The sequence below is a fragment of the Pipra filicauda genome, unplaced genomic scaffold, assembly GCF_003945595.2.
Source record: "Pipra filicauda isolate LSUMZ 115617 unplaced genomic scaffold, ASM394559v2 scaffold28_size6257848_pilon, whole genome shotgun sequence".
Taxonomy (NCBI): domain Eukaryota; kingdom Metazoa; phylum Chordata; class Aves; order Passeriformes; family Pipridae; genus Pipra; species Pipra filicauda.
The window spans coordinates 4700886-4726802 of record NW_024104409.1 but is presented as its reverse complement, the minus strand read 5'-3'; the positions used below and the strand labels follow the sequence as shown (position 1 = coordinate 4726802).

General features: G+C 40.9%; 1 protein-coding gene across 1 annotated transcript; it reads right to left on the bottom strand.

The window, feature by feature from the left end:
* Positions 1 to 736: 736 nt before the first annotated feature.
* Positions 737 to 23706, bottom strand: OLFM4 (olfactomedin 4). Its single transcript, XM_027720325.2, has 6 exons — positions 23623 to 23706; positions 21329 to 21406; positions 17559 to 17711; positions 11030 to 11242; positions 9944 to 10097; positions 737 to 1558 (listed from the first exon to the last, which is right to left on the bottom strand). Exons 1-6 carry the CDS (start codon positions 23701 to 23703, stop codon positions 765 to 767), a joined length of 1473 nt encoding a protein of 490 aa, XP_027576126.1. The 5' UTR covers positions 23704 to 23706; the 3' UTR covers positions 737 to 764.
* Between the last annotated feature and the right edge of the window lie 2211 nt (positions 23707 to 25917).

Below are 25917 nucleotides of genomic sequence, written 5' to 3'. Positions count from 1 at the left end.
ACCCAGAGAACAAATTGGACCCTAGACTAACAAGGCTCTCAGGAATCTAATTACAGAATGGCAAAAATGTTGAAAAGAGGCACATCTAATAACATGTCTGTTATGGCAATGCATTATATATACCAAGAGCTGCTTGTGGCCAATAAAGTCAATGGAAAGATTTGCATCAACTTATAAGAGCATAAAGGAAAGGAAAACAACGTCTCTTGCTTTGTACTGCCAGGAAAATGGAGTACATGACTGAATTGTAGTAAGACATTCATAAGACCAAGTTTAGACACAAGAAATTATTAGATGAAGCAGAGTGGGACAGAAGGGGCCTTGTTTCACTCTGATGAAGATAAGTGGAAATTCATTCTCAGTTTCTGAGTGCCTTGCCTGTGTTACTCTGACAAATGCAGACCAGTGGGTAACTAGCTTCTTGGTCAATAGACAGGCTGTGCCCAGCTATTTCTGCAAACAAGATGCACTAAATCTATACACAAAAGCAACCCTCAGAGGCAGGACAATTGTTAAGCACTGAGCATCAATAAACACCAATCAAAACCTAAAGAACCCAGTAGTGCCAAACACTGCTGCCAGCAATACTAGCAACAAATAGAGCAGGCAATCCCTTTAAAGAGTATAAGTAACTATATGACACCCAAAGACACAGTACATCAGACTAGATGAACTCTAAACTGGCAATAGCACTGTTTAAAGGCATAATGGGTCTCTCATTTTAGCTGCTGCCAGTTTTATCACATGCATATATCACTAGGGTACTAAGGCTGAAAGGTCACATCATAGCTTACAAGGTAACCATCGTTGTAAACATGCAGTCTCTGATCTGTGGGGTTATAATCAATACTCTGGATTGTATCTAACTTTTTATCCATAATGACACTAATTCTATCTTCTTGGCCAGTACTCGTGTCATACATGTAGAAGATCTCCTCTTTCTTAGTGTTCAATGGCCTTGTGGCATAAAGAACACCACATAACATGAAAGCATTGGAAACAGATGGCTTGTACTGTCTTGTCTGCCAAGTATTTAGCACATCAAGTGTGGTCTCATTGAGTTTGCTAATCACAATGTTGCCTACATTATTTTCTGTTGAATATATTACCCATAACCCACTTTCATCCACGGCAAAATCTATGTCTTGCCATGCTACACCTGCATAGGAGAAACGGTTACCAATAGCAGCACCTGGAAGCTCTTTCCTCAAAACCTGTGTGTTTCTTTTTATATCATGCTTCACCATATATCTTGAATTATAAGCATGATAGTACAAATAGTTATTATAAAGAGCAGCACCACTTCCTTCCCCATAGGTTATTCTACTTTCATACGTGGGTTTAAACAGCAGCAAATTATCAAAGGAATTATAAATTCTGTAGTATTCCAAGTATCTCCCATCTGTGTTCAATGGTGCAACCCAATAGACTTCGTTCTCTGGATTAGAGGGAGAGTAATCTCTACCCCAGGAGCCATATTTGTAGGAAAATCCTCTCCAGTTCAGCTTTACCACATAGGGCTGGCTGACATTCAGCAGTCCACGGTGAATGCAGGTACCTGCAATTAAAGAGAAAAAAAAAAAGCAAACAGATTTTCCAAATGTCATTACCAGGAGAGAGGTTTTGCAGACCACAGCCTCTAGACTGGGCTTACTAGAGATTAGCTTTGTGGCAAAACACAGACATAAATGAATAGCTTCATGTGTAAAAGGTTCCTTTTGGGCTAAGGTCAGCAGCTGAATGGCACTCAGTGTTCCAAGTTGAGTCAAAAAATTTAACAATAGAAAACAGAGTACATATTACAGTTATTTGAAGAATAAGAAAATAAGTGCTCACTGTGCTGTTCCATACAAGGGACAGATTTCTATTTCTACCCATTTGATGTTGGTCAGCCTGATACACTAGGAGATCCCTTGGAAAATACAACTTCAGAAGCATTTTAGGTTATTTTCTACCTCAGTGGAACCAAAAGCTTGGGCAATGGGGAAAAAAGAGGAAGGAAGGAGCAGCAGCAGCAGTAATTCCAGAGTCACATTTCAGATTAGCATTCTGCTGTCAGAATCACAGCTTTACAACAGTGCGTCACAGCCACATGGTGCTTTCTACCTCAGGCCCTCAAAGAAATCTGCAGACCAGAAATCACAGTCCAGGAAATGTAGACTGATATTACTCTGAGTTTTCATGTGAGGTGACTTGGAAAAGAATACGACTTCAAGCTGAACCAGAACAGCTTTGTTTTACACATATCAACAGCAAAACCATTTTCAGGATCATGGAAAATTTAATTTAAATACAAGAAATAGTTTCCTTTTACTTATGGTGAATTAGTGACTTTCCTGTTTCCTGACAAATTCTCAGTATTATAAGTCACTGATGGTAAAAATCCTGCACTCAGAAGTGTTCATGGGCTGCTGATGAGTCTGAAGCTGCCACTGGCAAAAACTAGCATGCGCTTTTCCAAATGTTAATATCAGCTTTTTTTACTACTGCCACAAAAGTGTCCCAGATTTTTCTTTGTAAGAGTGTGTTCCCCTGAGGTAATGGAGACAGAGATGTCAAGTGATTGGTACCAGCTCACAAGCTTAGTGGTATTTCAATGTTTCCCAGTTCATTAGGGTGCGCTAGACATCAGACAGTCTTTCTTATTAAAGATGGAGTATAACATGAATAGACCCAAGTCTCCCACATCCATTAATGAATAAATTAATGACCACAATTGTTTGATGTTAATAATAACTCCCTCAACACAGGAAATCCATGCACTGCCAGCTATGGCGTCAATGATGAAAGTCAAGATTATCTTTTGCGGCTTTAATACTTTACATGGGAACCATGCATTTTCTTACAGCTTCTATGAAAAGAATGGCTCATAAGCTCAGTCATATGGAGTGATGTCTGGCATATAAATAATTTCTGTCTCATCACAAAGAAGAAAGAGAAATAACAGAGAAAGAATTTACCTTTTGTCCTCAAAGCTGACCATCTCTAAGCAAGGCCAGACAATACTTATGAAGAAGAACTGGAATTTCCTAAAGCCATTGATAGAAAAAACCTAGGAGACATTTTGTTCTCAAAGACATCACAGTCCATTCCACAGACAGAAGGAAACATAGAGACAGACCAATATGAAGCACTGTACTTGGAAAAACACTGATAAACAAGATATTTGGTGAAAAAAAATGGACTGTTGCAAATGCAGAGAAACCTCTTTCTGATCTGTTTTGCCCAGGAGAAAGGTGCTGTGCCTCTGGGACAAGAAAACCTGTATTCTGAGTGTTAGTAATGTCCAAGCAAGTGGGTAACATTTGTGCCAATGTGTAAAGTCAATTTGGGCAGTGAAGCTCTTCATGTCTTCTTTTTCAATCAAAATGCAGTATTTCTTTGCTTCCCCTACTTTACACCTTCATTCTTCATAGTTTTGTGCAGTCTTGTGCTAAGGACTGTGACCTGAGGGACAGGCAACTCACCTGCAGCCTCCTCTCAACATCTGAGGAAGATGAGGAGCAGTTTTATATTAATCACTATGCTGAGCTAAATCCCTGTGTCCCCAGGCCATGTTGGCAACTTCCTTGGAGTCAGTATCGCCCATGAGAGCGGCTCTTCATCACTGAGTGTCCAGCTGATGGCAGAGAGGGTGATATGAATTGTAAACAATCCCATCTCCTCCCCCAGACCCTTTTGTGTCCTGAGATTCTTGCAGCTGAAACATGGCATGACCCCGGTTGAATACTGCTTCTCTTTGTACCACCAAGAATCGACACAAATCAGCATTCCTGGCTCAGAGCAGATGAGCATTTAAGCATTCACTTAAGTGCTTTACAAAGGATGAGGCCCTGTAGCAGAAATCTCATTTCCAAATATAGCACACAAGGCAGGCACTGCTGTATGGCTGTCCAGGCTGTATCTCTGGAAATGGCAGTAGCATGTCTGGTAATGTGCCCTCAGCACTTGGCACAGATACCAGCATTTGGAGGTGCTTATACCTCAGCTCATGCAAAGGAAGAAAGCTAAGGCAGCAAAATGGTTTGCAGTCTGCCGACTTCATAAATCATTTGAAACTGTTTTTTTCTTATATCTCTATTATGTATAACTCTGTGATGAGGACTTCTTTAAAGCTGGTGACCTATTGAATATATTACTGTGCTTAAATCACAATAAACTTATCTCAGAATTAAATGGTTATTAAGTGCTCTAAAACTCTTCATTTGTTTAGAAAACTATAGCACTGAAGCTTGCAGGTAGTGGAGCACTGCTAAGCTCATCTATATGCGACCTCAAACAATTTTTCATGCCATTAAGCAGAACACAATTCCAGATTTATTTTAATAATTCATACATTGTTTCATAAATAAAAAACAAACGTGTGTTCAGCAGAGAGACCTTTTTTTACAAAAGAAATAATAAATTATTATTTCTCCCCTTAAAGAGATCTCTCTGCTGAACACTTGTTTGGTTTTTATTTATGAAATAATGAATTATTAAAATAAAGTTAGAAGCGTGTTCCGTTTTAATGACATCAAAAATTTTCTGCAGTTTCTATAGAGAATGTGCTTGATTTTGATTCCTGAAAAAAATTCTCACATAATTTATTTTTTTTTAAAAAAACTGTGATAGTAAGGGGTGATTCGTCTTTTACACAGGTTCAGAAGAATTCATTGTTGTTTATTTAATCTAAACTTGCCTCTGTGTCTGGATCTTGTGGGGAAAAAATGCACAAATGAAACAAAGTGTCATGTAATTTTGTAAATATTAGAAGGTACTTGAAATAAATCCATATGCATTATTCAAACTTTCAGATTTTTAACTCCTTTCTCCACCATTTTGGGCCACTGATAAATGATGCCCTGGTATTTTTGCCTTCCTCTGTTTCATGCTAATGTAGCGAATAGACAAGGGAAGGACTAACATAAGTACATACACGTATACTTCTCCTCCCTACACAAAGAACCAGTATCTCAGCTCAGTTGTCTCCTAATCCTTCTGATTTATCAGAAAAGGAGCTGACACATAATTGTCAGGACTGGAGTGAGTCTGAATTGCTTGGCTAACAGGCTGCAGAACTGAACGTAAGACACATCCCGTTGGGTCTCATTTTACCCACTTCACTCTGAAGCACTGGCAGAGCACTTCAGCTTCTCGCTCCAACACTACAGGAAAACATTCCAGCAGCCTCCTCCCACCAAGCAGCTGCATCTGATCGCAGAAGAGAAGGGACCACAGTTGGCCTATCAAGCCAAAGATCACGAAACAAGGTGGGACTCACATTTAAAGGAAGTCCCACGAGGGGCACAGAGACCAGAAGCAGGAGGGTTCTATATTCTCACACATGCTCCCAAGCACCAGATGCGCACCCTCCTGTCCCATCAGATGAACCACTGCATCCAGATATGTGAGCTGTTACCAGCCTTACTAGGACTTGAGATACAGAAGACAGAGCTCTAAGGGAAAGGTTCATCCTGTCTCCTACTGTCTCACTGACATAGGAAGACAAACAAAGACACTCCAGTCTTTCACCAGTATCACGGGGCACGGATACAGGCTGACAGCTGTCAAAGAAGACCTGTGTTGGCAACATGTAACAGCAGATGAGGTGGAGGGAGGGCTGGAGTTCATCTGACCTGCCTTAAAGCAACTATAAGTTCTGCTCCCTTAGTTCAGCTCCCTTCACTGCCAGTGGGGAAATGCATGTGTCTCCAGGGGCAGTTCAGGAAGTCCTGGAGAGAAAGACTGGCCAGCTCTTTTCTGGTGCTTCTAGGTGCCACGGTCCGAGGGCAGATGGGGCCGTGACACAGCACGGATGGATCCGGAGACGAGGTAGGTGTGCAGATGGAATCTTTTATTGAGGCGTGCACGGGATTTTTTATCAGTTCAGGCGGGGAAAGTGCTAGAACATGGGGTGGAGCATGAAACAGACAAACAAGGGAACAAACTGGGATAGGGACACAGGCAAAAGGGGGAGGAACGTGGGAGGAACTGGGGAAGGAAAGGGCGAATGGAGGCTGTCTCCTCTCTGCAGCTTCTCCGGCCAATCAGAGAGGGGAGCAAGGAAGCAGGGAGCAGGAAAGCAGGCATGCCTGGGCACGCCCGGGAAATATAAATATAGGGGCAACATACAATGTGTATATTTATAAACACATAAAAACTGTAAAGTCCGTATAATAAAGTCCTGTCAATTGCTGTATATCTTCCTCCATGCCTGGAACTGTTCCCATCCTGAATCTTGCTCCTTCACATCTAGGCATGTCTCTCTCTTTGTGGATGGATGTATTTAGTTCAAAACACAACCCAAGTTACTCAAAAAACACAGAAAACTTGGGTCATAGGTAAATTGAAATCACTGTAAGACTCCAACAGAATTGCGTGAGTTTCAGCATTAGGCTACTTCAGGTTTTCCTCCTGCTGAGACGTATTCACCAGTAGCTTGAAATCCTTAATTTCTGAGTGTATAAAAGCCAGAAAAAACCCCAACGTTGCTCTTTTTATTTTATTTCTATTTTGCCTTTGAGTTTCACCTGCCTCACTTCTCTCCTCTCCCTCTCTCAGATTATTTCGGTGAGATGTGACATAAAATCTTCTGCAGTACTCAAAGAAGGGGCCCCCTGGTGGTCTAGTGGTTAGGATGCAGCGCTCTCACCGCTGCAGACTGGGTTCGATTCCCGGTCAAGGGAACCCCTCCAGGCAGATGGAGCTTGTCAGCCCTCTAAGGCCATCCATCTAAGAGAAGGTCATTCTAAACAAACCTACGTCCTGAGGACCTCGCTGCCACTGTCCAAGCTTGCTCAGCCCCAGCAGATGAACCTCAGGATTAAAGGGTGGGCTCAGTTCAGCACACACTGTGTCTCACCTAAAAAATCCACTGCGCAGGCTCGAAGCGTAAAGACCTTTCCCAAATCTTCGCTCGCGAAGACTGGCCTTACAAAAAACTCAAAGAACCATCCTGAGGTCTCTCCTCTCTATACCTACCCAATGCAGCCACATGAGATCGGCACAAAAGAAAACAAATGGATAAATATTTCTTCCCACTGGAGTGGTGAGGAGCGAGATGCCAGGAACCATTGCAGATAGGAAAGCCAGTGATGATGAGGGGGATGATTAACTATACTCAACACTCAACACCCACCTCTCCAGTCAGACGGCAGGGCAAATGGAAACAAGTGATTTGTTTCTGTTATGTTGCTTGAGAACAGGCCTGCTCACTCTGAGAAATACAGCAGCAAAAGCCTTGAGGGACAGAGTCAGAGGGGCTGCGTACTACAGCAATGCAAAGCAAGAAGCTTTAATTAAACTTGCCTTTAGACTCATAATCTTAGACATCTTAGGGATTAGCCAAGGTCTCTCTAGTTCACATTGCCTACCCAGGACATGCAGGAGAGAGGATGAAGGGGGAAAGAAAAAGCAATCTGAAAACAGGACAAAGAGTCAGTTTAATACAAACTTTATAAATATAATATGAACTAAAAGCAGGGCAAGGCCAAGTGGTTTGGCAGAAATTCAAGGCATTCAAGCTTGCCGAGAAAACATATGGAAATTGTGTTCAAACACATAAATGAGTGCTAGAGAGCTTCAGAGGTTTAGGTGTGAGCATCCATGCCAAGACTTCAAAATGACCAACTAGAAAATGCAGCCCTCGTAGATACTTACTTCATCGTGCTAAGCAATCACATCTTACTACTTCTGTGTGTTTTCAGATACAGTCTGCAGGACATGTAGTTGCTCTACAAAGTTCTCTGCACAGATGAGAGTTGCTCCCCATCAGTCACACAAAGTCTATGCATATGCTATATACTAGTCCTGCATGGATTAGCAAGGATCTGAGCCTACATAACACCTGGGTTATCTGTAGAGCTGGTATCTCCCATCACAAAGAAAACTTGCCAGCCTGCAGCAATTTCTCTGCCAGTCCTTTGTGCCAGCCACAGAGATTACCCTAAAGGTCGCCCTCATCCTTAAGGAGGCCGTGACAATACGCTCACACACACAGGAACCCCTCCCAGGTTCCTGTTGCTGTGAACAGAAGACAAACTCACAGACAACACCAGAGGCTGTCCTCAGCTGACGTCAGTGCTAGTAAGTCTTTGGAAGCTGTTATATCAGGTAGGATTTTGACCTCCTTGGTTATTTCTGCTACAATGCAAGGGTGCATGAGCTAGCTGGCTCACCAGTTGGGAATAAGATAATGCTAAAGCAATACCATTTTGGTTCCAGACAAACTCTATCCATCTCCCTACCATGCCCTGAGAAACAATGGCAAATAATTCTATTACAGTCACAATTCCTTGCAGTTACATTTATCCATTCCAGAGTTATCATCCTCCTCTAGACACGACTTGCCTATCCCTGCACGGAGCTGCACTGTGAAGTGTTGTCCTCCCTTTCCCACTTAGTGAAAGCTGCTATGTCCCCCAGACACACCAACCACCCAGACCTAAAAGCAGCCCTTTCCTTCTTCACTCATGGAAGGAAACAGTATTCTTGTTCCAAAGCTCAGTACTTTCTCACCAAAACAAAGGTTTGCTGTAGGCTTGAAGAGAACAAGATTGTTTCTTTCCACACACCATCACCCTCAATAAATCAGTGAGATGCCTTTCATGTAGTTTTTTTTTCATTGAAACATTTTAAGCCCTTCCTTAAGAGGCAGAGAAGGGCTCTGAGATTTTTTAATACAGGTTTTTGTTTTGGCTTTGTCTCCTGTCTGATTCCCAGACAAGGTGTTACTCATGCATTCTGTCAGAGAAAAGCAGCAACTGCCTGCACCACCATGAAGACCCAATGAGGAGCTGCTCACCCTAAGGGAAGCTTGTATTTCTGCCTCTCACCTTTCCAATGAGATATTTGAATTAGCTGACCTCAAGGTGATGAAAGGTAAATGCTGATAGGTGCAAATCTGTGCTCCTTTCAAGCGGGACACTACTTGTCCTTTTTTATAGGCTCCTCTAGCTGATTGCTAACCAGCTTATGTGAAAAAGCAAGATTCTTCCCCTGTGTATTGTATACAACACAGCACTTTTGCTCTTACAATACTCTGCCAAAAGGAACCCCCTGTGTATAAAACACTCAGGGGATCAACACAGTTTGATAAATCCTCTTGTCTCTTAGCAAGTGGGATGCTTGACCTGGCATATCTAAACTAGTGTTTCCTAAATGGTCTGCTCCAGTGTATCATATCTGACTCTCAAAATTTCTCAGACTGTGATTCACTCACAATGTGATTTTTCAAACTGAACACAATGTCAAGACAAAAGTTATTCTGGCTAAAAAATAATTACCACGCACCTTGTGACTGTTGACACCATTATATGAACTGCACTCTGGGAGCCACTGATCCAGGCCCCAGAATATAACCTTTCCTAGTTAAGAAAATGATAAAATCCTAGTTCCACTGAAAGCAGTAATACAGCTCCCACTTACTTCCCTGAGACCAGAATTTCCCTCCAAGTCTCTTGACGTTCTGTTTTAGAAGAATCTTTTGCCTGTGAAGCAAAAGTAATCTTCATGCAAGGTTACCTTCCAGAGCTTACATGCCAACAGCTTTTGTACATCGACTGTTGCTCACACATTTCCCAAGCAGCATTAGAGCAATATTGCCATGTCACAGGTCACTTTCACAGAAACTATTAAAAATCAAAGCTGGTTAGAACAAAACCCATACTTTCCCACAGGTAATTGTTTTGGAAAAAAGAGAAGAGGGGTACAGATTTGCTTTTTTGCATTATAGGTGAGAGGAAGATTACAACTTTTTCTAGTTGAAAACAGCTACTGTGTCTATAAGAGTTTGACTCCTGCCTTCATTTTCCATTTGAATCCGTTGCTGAAACTAATAGGAGCTGTCTACTCAAGACAGCTAAGGGTTATCATTACAATTGTATTTAATATTAACAAAGGGAAACCTCTGCATTTACTGTTCTAAGTATGTATTATGTTATTTCTTATGTGATATGCTTACCTGGTGGGAAATAAGGGGGTACTGTAGTTTTGTTTGCGTTCTCTTCACACTCTTTCAGTCGTTTCTGCAGGGACGTAATTTGTCGACGAATTGCAAGGACATTGTTTTTGTCCAGTGATTCTAGTTCATTTACCAGTATAGTCAGATTTGTGATCTAGAGAGGAAAAAAACAGAACAAGCTTGATGTCAACTTTATTGTACAGGTATTTGCAGGCAGGGTTGATCACAACACAGAAGGCACTACAGAAAAAGGTTTTAAAAGATATCCTAAGAATAGGCCTTATCCTGCCAACCTCAACTTGACATTTCCAGCAGAGGTATGTGAACACCAGGAAATGCTTTAAGACTAAGTTGTATAACAGAATGCAAAAATATAGTGTTATTTTATACTTAGTAAAAAAATAGCCAGTAAGTCATAGGCAAGTACTAGCTATTAAATATAGAAAGTACTTATTCCAGCCTTACAAAAGTATCTGGAAATTTTATTTGCAAAGATAAATAATGGTTTTAATCACCTACTTGATGATCTAGAGGACAATGGAGAAAGTGATATTTCACTATCCATCTGAAGTAATTATTCTCTCTAGGTGAGTGATTAACTACAGTTTTGAAAATGTGATTTATAGTCAGCTGAGAAGGTGATAGTCTTTCCCACTTCTTGATTTCATATTGATTGGGCCACTGCCCTAGCAACCAGAAGCTGATTTTTTAATTATCTGAATTAAAGCACAGAGGCTTTCAAGCATGGGGGTCTGTAAATTAATATTCATTATAGTAATTTCATCAGCTTGTGTGCTTAACACTACACAACACTGTTAACTTTCGGGCAGATATTCTGCAAAAATGGAGTGGTCTCCGTTTGGTTTTGGGTTTCTTTACTTTTCTGTGCTTATCTTTTCTTATCAAGGAATAAGACTTTAACACATTTAAGGTCAAGTTTTCTTTTCATTTATGTTGATGAAATGCTAAAATAATTCCACCGGCTGCAGTACAGACAGGCTACATTTCCTCAACCTAAACACTAAAGAGAGAATAGACTAACTGTATATTTGAACCCTCTGTGGCTAATTAAGTCTTTGACAATACCTCCAAATATATTTGCTCAATGATGACATTGCTTCCAACAAGGCTGGGTTTCAGCTGAGTGACCAGTTTCTCTAGTTCACTGATTTCCACTTTCAGTAACTGGAAGTCCAGTTCTGTGTAGGATATACTGCCCTCCTCCATATGCTGCACTCTGATGGTTAGATTAAGAATTTGCTGCTGATACAGTTCAATCCTTTTTGAGTACTCTCTAACCTTAAAGAAAGAAAAAAGAGATACATATTTAAGTCCAGGTTAGCAAATAAGACAAGCCCGTTTGACATCTTTATTATATTTCTGAGTGCCCTATGCATAGCTTTCACATACTTGACATATATATTCTTCGCATAAACTACGTAAATGAAATTCTCATCACATACATAAAAAATGTGAAATTTAACCCTCACTTATTGTTGGCAGTTTCACAAAATCCCCTCAGGAATGCCTGGGGATAACTGAAGGCAGAATATTATTCACAGTCTTCCATTTTTTTAATTCTTTGCCAATATTGTCTCTGTAAGCTAATTTTATCCTCAGTATGCCAAGAACTTCTGTTGGTGAAAATTTTATTAGGAAATATGCAGTGTATTATCTCTCAAAAGCAACCAGAGGAGGCTGGAAAATGCCACAAAGGATTCCCAAGCTTTTCAGCTTCATTTCCTATTAACTCTGAATCCAAATAGGACATTACCCTGTGTACATTCGAATTGTGTCAAACATTGGCAATACTGGTTTGATGTTTGTCTTTAGACAGGGGGAAAATGTTTGAACACAGTGTTAAAAATCAAATCTCGTTTAAGCGAAAGTGTAAAATGTATTGTGGGCTTTAGCTGAAGTAATTTATATAGCAGCCTTTTCAGTCTTTGAACCATTAAGCAGTTGTCCAGATAAATATATTTTCACACATATTTGCGAAGGTAAAGGTCACAGCACAAGCATTGTGATGCAGAATGTTAAGAATATGATATGGATTTGAGGCTTCCCTTAGAAATGTTAGTTCCTCAAAATTTCACACTTTGGTAAAGAGACATAATTTCTCTCCCATATGCTTCATAAAAGTCATGTCTCTTTTCCCTTAAATCAATATCATTATATCACAAAAAATAAGAAGCATAAATATAATTAGTTTGTTGCACTAGTAACTCCGTATTTATACTCTGAGATGGTATGTGTGCCTCTCTCTAGAGCGCTGTTGTTTCCATAACTATTATTTCTTCAGCTGAAAGATTTTCTTCCCAAGTATTTTCACATTATCTTAATATTAAATGGTATGGCCAGTCTTCACGAACGAAGATTTGGGAAAGGTCATTACCCTTCGAGCCTGCGCAGTGGATTTTTTAGGTGAGACACAGTGTGCGCTGAACTGAGCCCACCCTTTAATCATAAGGTTCAACTGCTGGGGCCAAGTGAAGCTCGGACGCTGGCAGTGAGGTCCTCGGGACATAGGTTTGTTTAGAGTGACCTTCTCTTAGATGGATGGCCTTAGAGGGCTGACAAGCTCCATCTGCCCGGAGGGGTTCCCTGACCGGGAATCAAACCCAGGCCGCAGCGGTGAAGCGCCGCATCCTAACCACTAGACCACCAGGGGGCCCCTAATATTAAATAAAAGTCAGTATTTTTCCCTATTGTCTCTGAAATGTCATCAAAGATTCTGTCATGGTGTAAAGACCATGAATCCTCCCTTTTTCTGTTCTGGCACCAGCCCTTGAGATTGGGACCCCAAAAAAAACCATATTTATCAAATAATTCCTTTCAATTTTGATTTGATCCCTTGTGTACCAAAGAGGAGGTATGGGAGCTCATGGCATGGAAATTCGTGAAGGGCAGAAAGGATCCATTAAGTCCATAAGTTATTTAGTGATGTGAATTAAGGAGAAGAAGTGTAAGAGTAGATCCTCTTTTCAAAAGTATAATTTTCAGTAGTGGCACAACTACATTATAAATCTTAAAGAACCCACTACAAAACCTCTGCATGCACATATATAGTATACACCAAAACCAGGTTGCTTAGTTCCATATATTTAAATCAGAGTTTGAAACAGGTCTTCTGTTCTAAAGAAGCAGCCGGACTTTGAGCTGCTCAAAACTGTCTCCACAAGCTGTAGCACCCTGACTAATATCACTGGATGTTCTAGATCTCCCAGGTCAAGCCAGGGTAACTTCAAGCTATTTATTGCAATTAAGAATAAAAAATAATAGCCTACCAAGACTTAGACCTAGTTCCTTGTAACTGGCTGGCAACAGTGCCAAGAACTGGGATCCTTTTTCCTAGCTGTCACCATCATCTGTTTGGTAGGGAACAGTAAGAAGAACCAAACAATGCTCTTGGAAAAACCAGAGGTAGTTGGACCTCACACTTTCAATGATCACCAAAATCAGTTTGGAGTTGAAAGAGATTTTCAAAAAAAACTTTTCAAATGTCAGTGTGTGTCTAGAGTTTGCACAACAACAAAAAAGAAAGAATATATTAGTGCAGCCCGAGAAATATAAAGCAAGCCCATGTTTGAACAAAATGGCAGTGCTGTGTGAAGCGATGTATAACATAGAGGTGAAGCTATGTGTATCATAGAGGTATTAGGAAACCTCTCTAGGTATTAATAACATTTCTCACAGTAATACTGGTAATAATAATGCGATACGAATCCACAAACCACTGAAATAAACAGGCTGCTGGAATTAGTATTGGCTATTCATTAGTGAGAAACTTATGAATGTGAAGTTTTCTCCAGGGTCCTCAGAGCCTGGACAAAATGCTGAGGGCTGGAACAAGGCATACATCGTTATTTCAGCACTGATTGCAGAATGCTGCAGGACACAGACCTGAAGTTCTCCTCCCATATTAGCAGATTTTCACTCAGTCAACCATCTAGGTCATTTAAGGACATGTCAACACCATCCAGCAGAGTACAGCTGAGCCTGAACTAGCACCATCACTCTGCAGGGCCACACCAGCATCACAATGAACTTAAGCTAATATCTCCCCTGGTGAATTATTGGACAAATAAAATTTTCTCAGCAGTACTGCTCTAACAGGTCTATACTGCTTTTTCAGACAAATCCAGTACATATGTCAAGCATAGCAATGCCCTGCGTGTAAATCACCACCTGCTCCGATCTGGTTTAGGAGTTTCCATATTTTAGAAATATCATTTGAAAAAAGAATATGATTTTGCTCTTTTATTGGCAGATAGAGTTAAGCAGCTTGTAATCCCTGCTCTTCTACTGCATCTCCCTGCTAGGGACTGGCTATTGTCTCTTGACAGGCTGGCACAGAAATTTTGTGTGTATCTTATATTTAAGAATACAGACCAATAACTAGTACTGATTGCAGTCACATTTATCATAAAGCCTAAAGTAGGGTATGATGAGTGCATGGGGCCTGTGTTAGCCTTGTATAGGAAGGGAATGGAGTCATGTGAGGTATATATAGGGGAAAAAAATCCTCAGTTTCAGTTTTTTCCTCCTTTCCAAGGATTGTCACCTTCATGTAATGAAAAGGGCAGGAAAAATCTGCAATGCTCATTTACTGTGTCATTTATCTGCAATTGGTATTTATCAAAACAGGTTTTGCAGCATGCAAAAAGACACTTCTCCAGTATGCATTTGAAGAGTACAGAAGGGGGAACAAAGGTGCAGGATGAAGATGTAAAAGACAAAATGTGGGAGGACTGAGAGAAGATAAGAAAGAAATGACAAAACCAGCAACTTTATGAAATCACTCAGCCCAGGACACTAGCTTTGGGCAGGCTTGCACTCTGTAGGTCCATAAGGAGCAAGGCTGGCAGTCTGCCTCCTGAGACAGAGAAGAATTCCATTACAGGTTAACCGGTTTTGCAAAGCAGAGGGCAAGCATGCTTTTGCCTCCTGTTTTGGTTATGTGAGGATGTTGTGGCCATTGTGAGCCATATTCTGAAAGGCATTTTGTCTCCTTGTGACCATGTGCTGATCCATCCCTGTTATGGAAGTGTCCTTTCCCCTTTTCTATTGAGAGCAGCAGCCAATTACTGCTTTGCTTTAAAAGGTTAATTTTCTTCTGTAATCATAATTATGCTGGCAAAGGTTGATGTGACAGAGGAAAAATTAGTCTGGTATTTTCAGCCTATGGTTTGTACTCACTTGGCACATGAGAGCATCTCTTTATCTGCAAGCTTCCTTGCCTGCTGATTCTATAAAAGGACCCCCTTGCTTTTTGAATTAACCAACAATCAGGCAAAAGGTTAATGAGTCAATCAGGTTGTTTTTCTGGGACTTCTAGTGCATGGAAAGCATCCTTAAGAGGGTCCAATCCTGCAGCTCTTACCCAGGAAAAGTTTCCATGAGCTTCAAAGGGTGTTTCAGAAGAGCAACTAAAACATGGATTCTGAGAGTCAGAAAAGGAACCATTCAGTAGAAATTCACACTGTTGTGGTGAGACTGGGTTATGTCTGAATGAAATTCCCTAGGAATTTGCTCTGGATCATTTCTAATAGTGATCAATATTGAATGCTTGGCTTTCCTCCATTTCATTATTTCCTTCTCTCTATGAGTATTGTCATGACTAAAGTAATATGCAGAATTGCATAAGGAGGATTCTTTCCACATGGAAAACATGAAGAATTTTTGAGCATGGGGATGCATCACAAGATCTCAGAGTACTTAAGTTCAGTTCTCAATAGGGCCATGCTCAACAGCTCTCTTTTTCCTACAAAAAAATCCACAACATTATAACTGAGAAATCTTGCACGCATAAAGTTACACCAAAACGCAATCTGTTCATTTTAATTTCTGACCCAAAGTGTCTCTTTGCCCATATCACACCGAAGTATACGTCACACTTCAACTTGATGCATTGTAACACTGCTTGGCGGATTGGTCTCGACAGGATGAGATTCAGTGAAGCCTGAGTACAGTCAAGAATTTTCACTGTCTGCAGTGAGGACTGAAAGTCGAGGTCAGTGTCTACACTGTGGTACACTGCTGGGCACCGAAGGATGACAACACAGTTGTCACCAGCTGACACCAGCAGGCAACCTAGACATTAATGTATAGGGTAGGGATTCAGCTTGCCGTGAATTTAGAGGTGAGTTTCAGGTACAAATCCATACACCTAATTTTAGGTATCTATAGCAACCTATGTTTATGTATAAGCATGATGTCTGAATTCAAAGGATATCTGAGACTGTCCACATGGAGAGGTCAAGCAGCACTTGAGATGCTCTGCATACCTGTATGGCACTCAGATAAAGGAAGCATGCACCATTCTGAGGAAAGTACTGGTAAGAGATTGGTCATGCCAGGACAAGTGACTGGGAAAGGTGGTATACAAGCACCTTGACGAATCATGCCAATTTTTTGGCTGGGAATCATGCCCCTGATCCTGTTCCAAAGCAGTTAGCTTCAAATGACTACAGTGGGAACTGTATGGGGATCTGAAATCTCAGTGATTTTCATGGCTCATTAACTCTGAGCTACACCTCCATGCTGCAAGGGATCAGGTAATTCCTGTGCTTGGAGGCAGTGGGACTTCTGTCAACTTGTCCTTCATATGCCTGCTGACAGCTGAATGTTTTACACTGTTAGCTCCAGTTCTTTCAAAACACACAGTTTGAACTGAAAGATCTTACCACAGGATCCCATGCCTGTTGTTGTGTTTTTTATGCATAACTTCTTATCTGTTCTTGATTATACCAGAGGAGGGTTATGAATATTAATGATTAGAATTTATAATTTAATGCTTTGCCTTTTCTGCTGATTAATTCAAGGACACTTCATTTCTTAAGATGCTTGGTTTCTGAAGAAAACACTTTCTGCTGGGCACCTAATCTGAATCCTGAATATTTATTCACTATAAAAAATAAAAGGCAGAGTTCTGTCTTCACATGCAGTTCACCCAGTGCACTCCAGCATGTGTAGGTTTGCCTGAGTTCCTCAAAAAAATGGATCTCAATTCATGAAACAAGCAGCCAAAGCAGTGTAAGGTATGTTTGTCTTCAACAGAAATGCATAATTCAGCAGTCTCACTGTGACAGCTTCAGATGTTGACAAGGAAGATATTTGATTTTTTTTATTTTTTTTATTTTTTTATCTGTGAGAGCAGAATCAGCGAAGGGGCAAATATTCACCTACTTCTTCACTCTGGCCTGTGGTGACCTTTCTCCTCTTTCCCTTCATTACCTTCCTACAATCTGGCTGGCTTGATATAAATAATAACACATGAAAGAGCAGGAGGCTTGGCTTCCTATAGCATCATGTAGCAATCACAAACTAAAAAAACTGAGCCAAAAGAGGAAAAACATAATCATTCTTCCAAAAAATACCATATGTCTCTAGCTGCAAAGGCCTAGAAAAGAGACAGGAGGATATTCAAATGTATGACATGCTACAATGTCAAAGATTAGAGATTTAATCACCTTTCTCCTTGTTCTTACAGAGCCCAGTTTCCCATGGTTTGAAAGACACACCACAGAAAAGTGCTGACTGCTGTACTTTTTCACAGGCAACCATTTTTCAGGAAAGATGCAACTGTTATTTTTAAGAGAAAAGAACACCTTACTTTAGAAAGCTCTGCCTCAAATTTCTTCGAGAGTGTTGTGGCTATAATTTCCAGTTGCTCAACCTTCTGCACTGGAAAGGTGGTATCCGGCAGGTACACAGAGCATTGGCAAGTTCCCTCATCATCCACAGAGCCGGATACATTGGCAAAGAGCTGCAATAACAAATTGGTAAGAAAAAAAGTGTTAATATTCTTCTCTACAATTAGTACCTAATAATGTCTGGCACTAATATGAGTTGCGACAATCATGAGATCAATAACTTCATTACTAGCCAGTTTTCACCTTTTTCTTCCAAAGAACTCAAAATATCTAGCAATTTTTATGACTCAGCATTACAAATCTCTCTGAAAATAATCAAATACTACTGTAAAGATTTTACCATTAGAAAAACAGAGGCCTATAATAGTCCTGACTTTCCCAATCTTATGGACAATGTTCCTAACATAATGAAATAACTTTTCCAGCAGATAGAAAAGTGGGCAACAGCAGGAAAATAGTAACTTAGTAATTTATGTCTTATATTTACTATTCTGTTAATCTAAATTGATCAAATCATCTAGTCATTTCCATCCATAGAGATGAAAGCACTGAAGTAGAACTAGTAACAGGGAAAGTTTTGAAAAGAAAAATCTTTCATTTGAAGTTTCTCAGCCAGCCACAGCAAACAGACATATATTTAATTATGCACCACTGAAAGGTGATGAATTAAATATGCAGGTTTGGCCTAAGGTTGAGGTTCTTATTTTCCTACAAAACACTGCTCGTAACACCCACACATCACAACCCACCCATCCATTTTTGTGAATAGCTGGCAAAGCTATTGACCGTGCCATTAGCATGAATTGCCTTGTCCCAGTTGTCTGCATGCTCAAAGCATCATCACTGGAGCAATGTGTATGAGGTATGAAAAGGTCAAGGCTGGCAATTCATGATCTTGCCATAATTTACAGTCAAAGCACACTATATTCTATAAATACTGGGCTGAATACTGAGTATGTTTGGAGCAGTTCTTTTTTGTTTGCTCGCAAAATGTTTCCCAATTCATAAACCTATCACAAATTTCTTAATAAAGATATTCGATGTTACTTTAAAATATTCTAGCACACACTTCAATGCAGCTGCATATTTTAAAGCTACAGACTTACTCTTTAAACATGCTTCATTCTATAATCTCTCCTCCTGCCTTGCAGAAATACTAGTGTTATTCATGTGTTTTCTCTTTTTCTCTCCCTCTTAAATATGTAAACAACAAAACTATGTCCTGAAAGCTGACATTTCAGCACTTCTTCTCTTGCTTTTTCACAGTGATTTCAACTAACATCCTCACCAACAAACCAGTGCAGAACACACAGTGATGGCCAGCAGCAAAGCTGTCTTGATCTTTGAGCCCAAAAAGAGAACAGCAGCAAGCAGGAATGATCACAGTTCACACTTCTGGCAACCTCTTTACTGCAGTCACAACAAACAACATGCATCTCATTTTGAAAGAAAGCGTGAAAAGTCATTTTATCTGTGTTGTTCAAGCACCACAGGTCTTAAAATTTCACTCATAGACAGACTGCAGAAGACATTTAACATGAAAAGAAGCATTCCAGAATGTCCCAGCACATAACTTCCACTGATTTCCCTGCCAGGTAGGTTACCAAAGCATTTCTGAAAATCCCACTGAGAACACACTACATATTATGTCTAAGTTTCCAAGTATTTTCGAAGATGTGGCTACAAGTACGAAAAATATGAAAATATGAAAAATAAGTTCCTAAGTCAGACATTTCTGCATCTCTGAGTCCTCTGTGTATGGGCATGATTGGGATGGCAAGTTGCTCAGCAATAACAAAAGAAACGGGGGGGAACCAAAAGAAGAAATAAATGTGGCTTAGTGAGTACATGGGACCTTCTTTTAGAGTGTTGCACACTGGCATGCTAATTTTTATATGGAAGGTACTGTATTCTGTTCCTTCTGTGTGCATATGTCTACAAGAGAGAGTGTACTATACATAGTATAGCACAGTGTGTGCTACACCTTTGTATACATTGTACACTCTGCTATAAACTACAGTCTTTACTGCATATAGCAGTAAGTTTTCTAGATTTATCCTGCTTATTTCATGTGCTAAAAAAAATTCATAAATGTATTCAGATGATCTCCCGAAAAAACTCCAACTCATGTTTTTAACCTCCCTATGAAAAACAATCATTATCTTTTGACGTTTGTGTTAGGAGGGAGCCTTGAGTTGAAGGCAGAGCTTCACTGCAGTAAGTGCAGCTTATATCTAAGTCAAGAGACAGTTCTTCCAAAAGAGTAAACCTGAGCAGACAGAACTGCTTCCATTCTTCCATTGACATTACAGACACCGGGATCATGATGCTGACAAGACCAAGAGGCACATTTAGTTAAAAGCCCCTTCGGTCAGTAACTGCTTCAATCAAAATATAATACCAGTCAAATGGCAATCGTAACAAAAATGTCTTCCTTTATCCTGTAGAAAAATGCGTGAGAAAGTGTGCTACTTTTGATGGAGTTGTATGTTTTTTAAAGTTTAATAATTTATACAGAATGCTTAAAAGAGAGTGAACTGTCCTAGCCTACAGCAAGGACTTGACGGCAACTTTCACCCTGTAAAATTAAGCTGTTAGATATACATATTTGAAGCTATGAGAAATGTTCCTTCTCCACATCCCTTCAAATTAAGAAAGGGAGTAGGAGCCAGCAGTTACTCAATTTTCTGAAAACCAGGAAATTTGTCACTGTATCCTAGTGACATTCACAATTCTGAATCAGCTGTTTGCTCATCCTAAGACAGAGAATGGGATCCACAGAAACCACATGACAGGTACAGAGACCATGGCGGGGACAGAAGCCACCTCAGCTGGGCAAGGAGATGGATAAGATTTGGGTCCTGCTAGTCGGACTCAGAGAGAGAGACCCCTGACTCCATTTAACTTTCTAAATGTTCTATGGGAGTCAGAGACTTAACTCTGTTTCAGAAGAGGTCCCTCCACATATCCCAGGTGCCACACTTGGCTAGCCTAGACAAGAAAGATCTGCTGTCAAGCTGTCTACCATCTCCAACCTAATCTGGAGCTGTTCTTTGAACGAACTCTGTTTATGACACTAGCTTGCAGGACCATTCAGAGCAAGTGTAACCCATTGAATCTGTCCCAAGGCAAACATATTATTAAACAGTCACTGACAGAGAGAGGGAAAGAAACCAAACATTGAAATCTGCAGGCCGTGGACTTAAGCACTGTACGAGAAGGCACAGAAATCAGACTTGGGTCCCTCTATCAGCAAATAGCTGATAATATATTAGTGAAGTAGAACAGTGAGAATCGAGATTTTCTGAATCCCAGCAACCAGAAATGGGTACTCCTCAGCAAATAGTTTCAAGGCCCTGTTCTAGTTTATGAAAGAAGACTTCCTCCAGGGAGACTAATCACCAAATTGTTTGGCACATTGCCATCAAATCCCCAGGGCCCCATCTGCTTCGTGTCTGGGGTCCAGTTCAGTAGTTACAAGGTTAACGCCAAAGCTTTGGATGTGACTTAAGGCATTGGATGCCACGGTAGCAGTAGCGAAGATTTTAGAAATTCACTACTTCCTAAAATACTGGATACACAACATATAAATGCTTTTCCCAGACAGACTAACTGGCTTATATGTATCAGGGTTAAGCCTCTGAGTGACTGTGTAGCCTTTAAAGAATGGGACAGAAGTTCCTAAATTTGTTCTTTTCTGGACTTTGTTGAAGCATAGTAGTGGTTATACCTTTGGCGGAGCGTGCAGTGTGCCATTCGTATTCCTAGGCTGAGTCAGGTATGGAAGCACTGTATAGAGATGAGTGGTCTGAAAAGAAAAGGAAAGATTTTTTTCAGTATGATTTCCTGCATATGGCACCATCCCTTCCCCACCAGTTAGGCCCCATCCTGCCGCTCCAAAGCACTTTGTTTTATTATGGGAGCCATCCCCAGCAACTGTAAAATTAATTGGCTTTTCTGATCTGCTGCTGAGGCAAAGGTTTCCCTGGGCAGAGTGTCACTTCACATACACCTCTTCTTGAAGAAAAGCTCTGTGTGACCAGTGCAAGGCAGGGGACACTCAGCCGGTCCAGGAGGTGGGAGCTGGGGCTCTGAGCCCTGGCAGATTGTATGGCAGTCTAAAAAGATAGTACCATGCCCCTCTGCCATAAATCCAGAGAATATTGTCCTCCCAGCAGGGATGTCTGCACCTCACTACCCAGCTCATGCTCCAGCCTCTCAGCACAGGACTCACTGCACCTTTCACACCAAGTTGTCAGGGTGTGAGCTGTGATTGCTGGGGAACGTGTCCCTCTCTGCTACTAGCACCATGGAGGTGACAGCATCCCACTGTGGGGAGGGAGTGCTGGGAAAAGACACCACACTGCCAAGGATACAGCCAGGTCCACCTTGGGAACCTTTTAGGTAGTAAGACTATATACATCTACTTTAACTTTCATCTGTGGCAGATGTCTGCCTTCCTGCCACAGCAAGGAGAGCAGCTGTCACCCGTACTGTGGGTTAGCTCATCCTCACACAGTGTGCAGAGCACAGTGCATTGCCGTGGTGCAGCACACTGTCAACCGTAACAGGGTCTTCCCAAAATCTCTGGCAGACTGGAAACTGGAGCAAGACACCCTCAATGTCAAATGGTGTCACAGACAGAGCACCAAATGGGCTTCCCTTGCAACAGGACACTCTCTGCTGGGTCTTTCTGCATTTCCCAAATCCCAGCTGGAACCATATTCCTGAGCCAGGGAATGGTGGAGAAATCCAAATGGCCAGCAAAGGGCAGGTCTATTGAGTGGCACAGTGTAAACAAGCTTTGTGGGACAGTTTGTCAAATAAACCCACTTGAACAGTCATTTGTGTGCTTCCATGATTACACTGTACACAACAGGGGGCAGCTAGTAGCAATTAAGAGTGTTTGGGCAGAGGAGCATCACAAATTGTGTAAATTACACAAACTGAGGACTAGCTTAAAGTTAAGCAGACTGAGGAGGAATTTCTTCCCTACGAAGCTTTCTGTCCTCAGCTTATCACCATATATTTACACCTCCATCTTGACTTTTGCAACTCTTCATTCCTGGAGTTGATAAAAACACCTTCCCAGGAGATGCTGACTTCACTGCCTGCATCCACAGCACTCTCAAACTTCAAAAAATATAACTAGGGGCACACAGGAATTTTCTGGTTGGTGACTAAACCAGATAAATCAGAAAGAGTCATAGGGAGCCAAAATGGTTTTCCTCCAATTTTAACTAATAAATACCAAAAGGCAGTTATTTTGGGTCAAAAAAACCCAAAATGCTTTGCTTCATTTGAAAGACCTTTTAAACTATTCACAAACATTTTTTTTTAATAATTGAAGCCCAGTTTTAAATTTAAAAAAAAAAAAAAAGACAGTACAAAATCAAAATTATCTTTCACTACTGTAATTTTTTTCTTTAAAAAAACATTTTTCAAAGTTTCCTCTTCTACCTCCCTCCCTGAATTTGATGTTGCCTTTGGTTTGGAGTTGTCATGGTATTTTTTCTGATTGATTTGATCTGCTTTGAACTTCTCTCTTGCCCAACCAGATACAGTATTTTGAGGAAGAGGGAGAGCACACGACAAAAACCACGCAACATGGCTTTCATTTGCCTGTCTCAGAGCATGACAGCAATCATGCAACTGGGAAAGCTCCCACCTCCCAACTCCTTCCACATCAAAGATGTGGATCTATTCCTGCTATAAGCCCTTGCTAATTAATTAGAAGCTACACAGAGCATTTAATATCCGACTTGGATCCTCACTGGGAGTTGCACTCATCTAACCAAAGGCAGAATTTGACTCTGACTTTAAACCTGTGTCTCGCTTTTACGTTTATTACCCAGTCCCTATATATTAGTTGGGGGGGAGGATGAAGAAATACTTTAAACTTTCTCCATTCTTAAAATGATGCAGAGATCTCATAATTTTCCAGCAACCTTGAAAGAATTTTCAGCAACCTACATAAGAATACAAGAAGGCACCAAAGTTCAGGTTATGAGAGCCCCATCTTACCGCTTCAGTTGCTGTCGTTGTTCCAGCCAGAGCACTCACACTTTGCATGAGGAGCAGCACAGCCACCTGTGTGCACTTCATCTTCTCAGCCAGCAGATGTGACAGCAAAGGGAGAAAGGATTTGTTTTATAGTAGAGTCTGGGGATTTCCCCAACCAAACCTTAAGGAACTTGCATGATATTTTTTTAGTTTTTGGATAAGTAAATGATGTCATAAACTCATATAATAACAGGTGCCAAATTACTAACGTACAAAGAACACAAGTTACCATCATAAATTAGTTACGTCCAATTTTCTAACAGGATACCTTTCCCATACAGTACACTGTCTGATTTTAATCTTGGTTATGCAGAACATCAGATGCTTATTTGCTATGACAGGTAGACAGATATTTCCCTTACAGTGACTCAATCATAAAAATTCTTATAGATTCCTTCAAAGTTATGTAGACAATACAGGTCTTGGTGGTATTTATTACTTATTATATGTACAGAGAAGAGCAGGTCAGGTTAGACTGTTCACACAGCAGAACCATGTTCCCTTTTTTCCAAAGGCCAACAGACCTTTGCCAATAAGTAAAATACACAAGGGTCTCTACAGGTTTCCAGTTCCCTTTATTCTCACATAGCACAGGTGAGACACAGACTATCTCCCATTTCCGTCTCAGCAGTCATATACATCATATATTAACACTATGTACCCATTAATGTTTGCTCATGTATTAACACCGTGTACCCATCAATGCTTACTTAGCTGCACTCTTTTCATGGAGCTATGTGCCACCTGATCACAATGAGTCGCTGTCCTGTCTCTAGAGCACTGAATCAGAGAGATGAAAAAAGGCCACACAGAATTAGTGTGGTCCCCACATTCCCCAGCTGTGCTGCACTGCTGTACGACAAGCAGTGAGCTGCCTGCAGTTCCCAAGGCACCCAACCCACCATGGAAACTCCTCACTTCCAACAAGCTACTACCTTGGTAGGGTCAGCTGCAAGCCTCCATCTGGTGCAAAAGAAATTAAAGTTTCTCAGGTTCTGTGCATCACTGGGAAAATGAGCTTGGTGTTTGGAAGGAAGGTTCTAGTCAGGACTAAGGGAATAGCCATGTTTGTGCACTTGTAAAAGTCAAGAAGTCCCTAGACCAAAACATGACCATGACCAAAATAGCATTTTCCTTTTCCTTCTTCATTTTGTCAGACTGAGTTCTTCTACTAGGTCAGCAACAAAAGGCTATAGTTGTGTCTAGGTGAAGAAAGTGATTAGGAGACCCTTATTCCCTTTCAATGTTGGTGGGCAGAGGTAAAGGCAGGAGCAGCAGTATTTCTGAGTAGCAGTGCTACCTCATATGAAACTCAGCTCCCTGGTAAGGAACTCTTAAGACTTTCTTGTGTTACCACAGCACTATCAGCTCCAGGTGGAAATGAAAAAGCTGAGGCTTAGGGTAAATCCATACTAGAAAACTCTTCAGAGGAGTCAAGTCCATTGGAGTAACACGTTTTTACCACAGCTTTGCATAAGCATAAGCCTCCTGGCAGACTCACAAGGTTGGAAGAAGCATCTTGCAGGGTAAGGATATAATAAGTTCTTGCAAAAACATTTTTTCACAGCAGAAGCTGCATCTCTACTGGAGGATTTCATGGCTAATAATTCAATGTAAGATAGACAAGACCTGGAAGGCATGTGATAATGTAAAAGCAAAAAGAAACAGAGCCATACTGGTAGAGCAAGAAAATTAATCCAAGCTTCTTCCTCCCAGGTTACAGTGATCTGCTTTCCTGGGGTAAATCACAGTGCTGTCCAGGGAATGGAGAAACCAAAACTGTAAGTACAGTCAGGACTCAAGCCCTGAGCTCCAGAGCAAGACAGAGTGGTTCATGTCAGAGCAGCTGTAGGCTATGAAATATCCTTTGCACCATGGGAAAAACACTTCAGCCACAACAGAGCAGATTTCAGGTACAAACCGGCACATACATGTTGCAGACAACCAGTAAGCCTATGCTGCCCACCAAGTTAACTCCTAGTTTACTCTCAGGTTGTGATATCCTGATATTGCATAATTGCCACTTTCTTCCCAGACTGTTTTGTGAAACGAACCAGCTAATCTCCATACAAAACTGAGAGAAGTTCTGGAAACAGATCAATTCCAGAAGGTGTCATGGATGAGGTTTTGTTCCTTATCAACCTTGCCTCATCCTAACCAGTCCTCCAACTCCTAACATAAGCCCTTCTGTGGAAATACCACTCTATGGGCTTCAAGCCATGCTTCAGGTTATTTCTGGTGCTCCAAACAAAATGA